The sequence below is a fragment of the Leuciscus leuciscus genome (genome assembly GCF_965113295.1).
Source record: "Leuciscus leuciscus genome assembly, contig: HAP1_SCAFFOLD_878, whole genome shotgun sequence".
In the NCBI taxonomy this organism is placed as follows: Eukaryota; Metazoa; Chordata; class Actinopteri; order Cypriniformes; family Leuciscidae; genus Leuciscus; species Leuciscus leuciscus.
In genome coordinates, this window is record NW_028117862.1 from 4086 (window position 1) to 12500 (window position 8415).

The window sequence follows — 8415 nt, forward strand, 5'->3', positions numbered from 1 at the left end:
AATAACAACAGAATTTACCTCTTTAAAATGTTCACTGTAAAATAATTGGTTAAACATCCATTTGTGACAAATTATGTACTGTATATCAGTTTTTCCTTATGGAAAGCTCTACATTTATATTTTTAGTATTCTAGGAAGAAGCTTTTTAACTGAGTTCACACTTGGAACAAGGTTTATTTTAGATTCTGCTTTATTTTATGGTTCAAAAACATCTTATGCATCAAAATGCAAATGTGATCAATTTAACTAAAATATACACTCTTAAAAAAGGGGTTCTCAATTTTTAATGCCAAAAACATTCGATATAAGATCTTAAATGATTGTATAATACGTCTATGTTTAAAGTTATAAACTATTTATTTTATGAGCCGTTTAATGGAAAGTAAATTCATAAAATGATCCCATGATGGGAATTTTCTATATATGAAGCGCCTGACAGAATTCCATTGAACTTTCCATTTAAGAGTGTATATAATTATTAGAAGTGAATAGATGATTATCGGCCAGTTGTTTTTCGTACCTGGCTTAAAAGTTCTCGCATTAAAACACATTACATCATCTACAAATCTCAACATGCATCCACTAACGCTTCTGAATCTTTATATGCACGATTCTGCCGGCATAAACACTTATATACGTGTCATCCGTGGAGAAGGCTCTCAAGGCTCAGCCGCAGAGTCGTCATCATCGCCGATGATTCCTTTCAGATAAGAGCGTTTAAACTCCTCGAACACCAGGTCAGTTGTGTCTTCACTGAACACACACACACACACACACATACAAGCGTTAAAATCACACAAAGAGACACAAGAAACTCAATCAACGTAAAAGGCTGATGTAGAGATGAAGAGGAGCACTAAATCAGAAAACAGGAACAAAGGTGTTTTATGTCAACGACACACACACCCTTGTTTTGATGTCATAAAAGTGTTTCTATTGAACAGCAACAACAGATTTACTCAAAGAACGACGTTAAACTGGGGCTCTACACAAGAGACGGGATCGCATTTAGATCGGACACTGATATCGGCGATATAACTCTCGTTTCCCAGAGCCAACGCGGATCGTTTATCATCTCAAGAGTGTGTGTGTTGTTGGATAGTGTACAACACACATTGTGCAACGAACACGTGGAATCAGAGACACGAGGACTCTATATGAAGGGTTTTATATTACAGCACATTTAGCATAAGCGGTATCACGAACCCCGCTGAATATACACCCTGATAATGGACTATTGCATTGGGAAACACAGAAGAGTGATATTCTTACCTCTCTTTAGCAGGAGGAGAACAGGGAGGAAATAAAGCAGACAACATTCAGTTATTATCAAGGCAAGTCATATATACAGCGCTTTATACAACATAACAATTCATCAGTTATGAAACCAATTCAAGTTCAGCTGTAAAGCGGCTCTATGGTTTATGTTCAGTGTTGTTTCAACTCAGTTCAATTATGAAATGAGTTCAAAGCTGTTCTACACAGTAAAAAATGATTTTTGATTAGTAAAAAAAAGATTATTGGAGTATGTTTTAAAAGATAATATTATTTTCATTTTAAAATTTCCCGTTTAATTCACTTGTTTTTTAGTGTCGTGATCATACAGCTCAATTCAGCTCCAAATTCGCTCTGATCTGATGCAGTTAAATTGATAACATTACTGAATATTAATTGTCTTCTAATCCCGATCAAATTCAGAATTATATGAGCTCTGTTTCAAAAGCAAGTGACCATTTTACCCAATATATGTGTGCTAGAAAGTTTTATGCATATCAGAGTATTGCATCATTAATGCTCACACCAGACTCTATTACAGTCGTGAGTTGTGTGTATTTTGGTTTATGGTTATGATCGCTTATGCATCATCATGCTGTTTATTACCTCAGAAGATAGTTGACACATCATAGTTGACACTCATGTTTACAGTAATGCATGGAAGTTAATATGAGAGCAATTGTATATCATTTCTTCTGTATATGTTATGGTCCTTTAGCAGATACTTCTATTCTAATATTTATAACTGATGTAGTTTCAGTAAGTGGAATTTGCTCCATGTACTGTATGTGCATTTGCTATTAACAAATTGAGTTTGCTTTTAGGAACCGATGGATATTTTGCAATCATGATAAGCTGTAAAATCACACAAAAAATTGTATGTCTTTATTCAATATTTATGGTTTTGAATAGCACACAAAAATGTCCATGCATTTAAATTACACTGTTTTAACATGAATAAACTTGTGATGCATATTTGTCAGTCATGCATGAACTAAATGGGTAAGAAACATGTACAATTTCTGCACTCAAAATGGCATGGCATAGGTTATTATTAAATTTTTGCATGATATATACATGATTTTATATGAGATATATATATACAGTATATATATACTTTTTTTTTTTTTGTAAATGTGCTCACCTGGATCAGGTTTGGGATGCATGAGTTTGAAGGGAACCTCCACAGCAACCTCACTGAAACACACACACGATTATACCTTACACACTTACACACTCACACACTCAAAAGTTGAGAAAACTCTAGTCTACACCAATCAAAACTCACCTGGATCCAACGACGCTGTAAGAGAGCAGAAATAAAGCCATTAGCAAAGCCCTTCCTCAACACACAGATATGAAGCGACACTGAACCTAACCTGGTGTTCACTCACCCCGCTGCATTACACTTCACCACCACCCTGTAGGCCACCAACATGCCCAGAATCTCCTTCAAAACCTCGTCCTTCACACTGAGGAGAACAGTGAGATGAAGAAACATCAGGGCTGAAACATTCAGATATCCATGTATAGATGGCGAATGATCCGCACTCACATGCTAGAGGAGGCCAGGTTAGTGTCCTCATGCTTCAGTTTTCCATCCAGAGCGAGTCCATGTCTCTCCCGGTTATTGCCCAGTAGAGGACAGAGACTGTACACCTTCTTCAGACTGGTGCCAGCGGGCACAGTGTCCCTGTAACACAACCGTTTAATCAGTTTACCACACTTATTGTGTACTGTTACATCATAAACACAAGACAAATGTTACACAATTACGATACATTAATGTTCTGACAGTGACATCATACAGATTCCACTCTGACAGTGACATCATAAAGATTCCATTCTGACTCTGACATCATAAAGATTCCATTCTGACAGTGACATCATAAAGATTCCATTCTGACAGTGACATCATAAAGATTCCATTCTGACAGTGACATCATAAAGATTCCATTCTGACAGTGACATCATAAAAACTCCAATCTGACAGTGACATCATAAAGGTAACACTCCCCAAATGTTACTATGTATCTAGTGATCTGCTTATCTAGATTCCAAAATGTTTCTATTCCTATATTAAGAGTAGCAATGAATGTATTCTTCATGGAGAAATAATTCCCATAATGCACTGCGACAAGCTCAATGAACCAAACTGGTCCCTTTTCAAATTTCATTATTCTAATATTATTATCAATGTTGAAAAAAGTTCATATTTTGTGGAAACTGTGATTATCTTTGATGAATAGAAAATTCAACAGAACAGCATTTATTTGAAATAGAAATCTTTTGTGACATTTACACAAGTTAATTATTGCAAAAATAAATAACATAACAATAATATCATCCAAACCGGTGTGCAAAGCCAAGAAAAACATCAGTTGTGAATATAAACTTACAGTACATTTTATTCAGTACTGAGGACATGGATGAACACAAACAGCTCAATGATCCACTCTACCGCGTTTTGCGTGTTTTTATGCTTAAACTATGAAGTCGAGGAGTGATGTAATCAGTCACCTCAGAATGAGGACTCATTTATTATATGATGTCATAAGAGCATGTGACATTACTGTGACATCACTGACTGTAATAATGGTGTGTTTGTACTCACATGGTTTCCTCATAGGCCACAGGACTGATGTATTTGTCGTTGGAGTAAAGCACCACACTAGTAACCTGCTCCACTGTGATACGGAGAAACAGAACACACACACTAAACACACACACTAAACACACACTTGTACATCAGTTTAAAGTATGCACTGTGTTCATGTACCTGAGACTGACACGTCCTTCACATTCCTGTTAGAACTGTTGTCAATGTCCACGCTGATGTTGATCATCTCTCCGTGGTAGTATGTCTGTAACACACAGTCGCAGATTTAAATGGATTCTTTTACGTTTGGATATGCATTACAGTCAACCCAAAATGTATTCAGGCACCTTCAACATTTCTCACATTATCACAGCTTATTCGCTATAGTTTAGAAAATAGTAGTAAAATATGAGAATATCAGTTGATATTTGACTGGTTTTGTCCGTCCTTCTGTTAGACTGTCTCACACATGAATAATGTTGAATATCTGTCAGCTGTTAAATTTAACTACACAATTAGATAATACCAGTTTAGCTCAACCAATCACCAAGCAATGCTTCATTTTGTTCAGTCTGTGTGTAAAAAGAGCATTAGCAATTAAAGAAAACACACTTCAGCAAAACATGATCAGGTCAAAGTGTCGGAATAATGTTTGGTCCCAAATGTTACTGGTAGTCACTGTATGAAGAATATTTGGGTTTAATATGTCACAGTTTACTTTATTTTGCTCTCCTCACTTACATAAATGAAGTAAAGTATGTGTCCTGCACACACTAGTAAATAATAATAATTATATCTGGTGTCTGATTAATTTTTGGTTTGACTGTACATGTTTATGGCTGTGTCCCACCTCTTTCTCCAGACTGACACGCATGTGCAGCGGTTTATCAGACATCACAAATTCACAGGTGGTCTCAGCCGACGGGACGGCGCCGCCTTTATCTGGAGCATACTGGATCTTTCTGATGGCCAACCGGACCGAACTCCTGCAGAAAGAGAGAGAGAGAGAGATGCATTCATAGAGTAAAGAGTTGGAGTCTTGATCTTGTGGTTTTGCTCTGAAGACCACATTATAATGATCTGGGTCTCAAACAAGACAATAATCTATTAAAGGGGCGGTAAAATGCCCTTTTCACAAGATGTAAAATAAGTCTCTGATGTCCCCAGAGTGTGTATGTGAAGTTTTAGCTCAAAATACCCCACAGATATTTTTATAGCATGTTAAAATTGTCACTTTTTGAGGGTGAGCAAAAACACACCGTTTTGTGTCTGTTCCTTTAAATGCAAATGAGCTGCTGCTCCCAGCACAGGGGGCGGAGCTTCAAGAGCTTGTGTCATTTTACCTCACACACACATGCACTTAAAATTTCAAAAACATTTAGCTTTTATGTTCAAACCGGAGTCAGACAATGATGGAGAGACTCAAGAAGAAGTGACAACATGTAGAAGCAACAGGACATTTCTGAATGGTTAGTTGATGAATTTATGAAGCTGATGTGTAGTTATCTTCTAGTTATTGATTAGCATATTCTGTCTTGATAATCTATAAATCATGTTCAAGGGGCGGGTTTATGTAAATTTTAGGGTTGGTGATGTCACTAACCCGGGAGGAATGTGGTGTAGTCTCTACCAGTCGTTTGTTGTAGTCCTTAAAAAGCGATTTCTTTAAAAGCAAATATCTCCCTTTGCTTTGAACTTTGAGCGTTGTAACTTTGCAGATGTTGTTTATGCTCAAACAGCAACACTACACACTAACTAAAGTTAGACAAGTGAAATCATAATCAACCACCCCTTTAAAAGTTATAATTGCCTCAACCACTAACCAACACGGTATCTACAAGGCTTCTGATTGGCTACTATTATGCATTTTAATTTTTATTTCAGTGCATTAAAATAGTGATTTGTATTGTATTCTATTAATCAGGTTTTGTTCTTTTAGTTTTTTTTTTTGTTGATCTGTCGTTTGTGACTTTTCTCACCTCTTTTGGGCTTTTTCATCTTGATTTTCTGCACAGAACGCCTTCACCTCAAACTCCACTGCACAGCGCTGCACACACACACACACACACACACACACACACACAACTTTTACTCCAATTAATTAGACAAATACATTTCAAACCAAGGTTATTATAGTTAAACAAACTAAAACCATAAAAAAACACCCATTACTTAAAATTAGAGCTGCATGATTAATCATTAAAAGATTGTGATCTCGATTCAAATAAAGATTGTATCATTACATCGTTACACCAGTAGGTGGCGTCAAGTGACTGTTAAAAATATATTTGTCATGAATCAGATTCGTTCAAAAACACTGATTCGTCCAGGAATGAAATGTCTGAAGTCTATGAGTGAGTGAGTCATTGAATCATTCACTCAACCGATAAAAAACCCCACTAAGTAATAGTAATAAATAGTAATAAATTCAAATTAATTAAACATTTTGTTAGAGCCTCTAGTAAATTACAATTAGTTGTCTAATCAGAATTGTGGGAGAATTGTGATCTGTATAAAAAATTAAATAAATGTAAAAAACATTTTCATTTAGTGCAACTAAAATTCAAAATATTAATAAAAATTACAATATTATCGGAACACTGAATGTTTGTGGTTCTGATGTTTTGAGACCATTTACCTTTCCTGGGTCAGTGGACGCCGGCTGCAGCGCTACAGAACACGGCAGGTTATCTGGAAACTGAGAGAAAACACACGCAATCAGAAATCACAACATATTCCCCCGCACAAACCCACTTAAAGTGCCCCTGTTATGCTTTTTCGGATTTGATCTTTCATGTAGTGTGTAATAGAGCAGTTTGTGAATGTGAAAGATCTGCAGTTTCAAATGTCAAAGGATCAGATAAATGGAGTTTTTGTCTCTTAAAAGAAAGAAGCGATCCTGAACTGAAACGAGTCGTCAGTAATTCAGTCTCACTTCCAGCTGAAGATACATAGGTTTGTAACTAATTTGCATAATGCCAGCCTGTGGTCTTGATTGGCTGAACAGCGTCTCTTAGCTCCGCCCTCAAACACTGTAGTGTATCTGAGACTGGAAGAGTTTGGTTCGTGTTGTTCATGTGGAGAAGACGCTGTTTTCTGCAGATTGATACGGTAAAACCCACGCCATCGTCACTGTTTGTATCACTGTGTGTCAAGAGCTGAGATTCAGATATGATAATGAGCGTTTACTTTCTGACCAATCAGAGCAGAGCAGCTCTCAGAGAGGCGGGGCTTAGAGAGACTGAATCTTCAAACGAAGCGTTTCAGACACTGAGAGAAAAGAGCTGATGCTGAAGTGGATATTATGAGAAAATTAAAGTGTTTTGGACTTGGATGCATGTAAACGTATTGAAGGAGAGGCCAAAACAAAATTAGAAATTAAAATAGCACAATAGGTGCACTTTCAAGCAAAAGTTTATGTCCGTCTTCTTGTGCTGTTTGCATCCATGATTAAAGTGATCAGAAATGACTCTAACCTCAAAGAAGAAGGGATACGCATCGTCTCCGAGCTTGCGCAGGATCTTCTCCTGCACTTTAGTGTGTACGCTGCGCTCCTTGTCCTGGAGAGGAGGATAGACCTGCCGTGTGCACAGGAATATATCCCTGCGGAACGCAATTCCCATGACGTCCATATCGTCCCGACCGTAGCGGAACGTACAGGACAACATGATGTAGACTAGAGGAGATGAACACACACACACAGCAGATTCATTAATCTACATGTGTTTCAGAGCCTCAACACACACACACACACACACACACACACACACACACACACACACACACACACACACACACACACACACACACACACAGCAGATTCATTCATCTACATGTGTTTCAGAGCCTCAACACACACACACACACACACACACACACACACACACACACACACACACACACACACACACACACACACACACACACACACACACAGCAGATTCATTCATGTACATGTGTTTCAGAGCCTCAACACACACACACACACACACACACACACAGCAGATTCATTAATCTACATGTATGGAGTCAATATAGGGCCATATATATCTGCAAAATAAAACAATGTTTTGCAAACAAAAAATATGTTTTGCAAAAAAAAAAAATATGTTTTGCAAAAAAAAAAATATGTTTTGCAAATAAAAATAGAGTATTGAGAATTTTTCTTGCTTTTTTGCAAAAAAAAAAAAATTTGCAAAAGAAAAGTTAACCACTGAGAGAAAAAATAAAGTTTAGCACAGTAAAACTTCAGCAGCATTGACTTTGCAACACATATTTCCCTTTGCGCCGCTCCTTTAAATCCGCGTTTCAGTCATCCGTGCCTCTGCGGCGCAAGCTTTCCTTTGCGCTTCATTTTTCTTTGCGCCTCGCTTTGTGTCCCTGATTTGACGTGGGGGGAGGGGTCAAGAGGTTGGGGTGTGTACAAGGGACGAAGGCGCGTCCCTCTCGGAACGTCATCAGCGCGAGCCCCAGACCGAGTGGATCGATCGAAATGGCGGAGCAGAGACATGCTGTGCTGCGTTCCAGTCCACTTTTAGACA

The 8415-nt window shown here is 37.6% G+C and overlaps 1 protein-coding gene across 3 annotated transcripts in view; it reads right to left on the reverse strand.

Annotated features, from left to right (window-relative positions):
- Positions 1-778: 778 nt before the first annotated feature.
- Positions 779-8415, reverse strand: part of LOC309492050 (S-arrestin-like) — an 11902-nt gene continuing 4265 nt past the window's right edge. For 2 of the 3 annotated variants that reach the window (XM_082191067.1, XM_082191066.1), the window contains 10 exons: positions 7351-7550; positions 6513-6572; positions 5854-5921; positions 4725-4860; positions 4055-4139; positions 3890-3962; positions 2831-2968; positions 2670-2747; positions 2564-2578; positions 779-2472 (listed from right to left, as the gene is read on the reverse strand). In XM_082191067.1, the coding sequence (XP_082047193.1) occupies positions 2304-2472; positions 2564-2578; positions 2670-2747; positions 2831-2968; positions 3890-3962; positions 4055-4139; positions 4725-4860; positions 5854-5921; positions 6513-6572; positions 7351-7550 (1022 nt within the window). In that variant the 3' untranslated portion in view covers positions 779-2303. Of the gene's footprint in view, positions 2473-2563; positions 2579-2654; positions 2748-2830; positions 2969-3889; positions 3963-4054; positions 4140-4724; positions 4861-5853; positions 5922-6512; positions 6573-7350; positions 7551-8415 lie in introns of all 3 variants that reach the window. The other variant, XM_082191068.1, reaches the window with a different exon arrangement.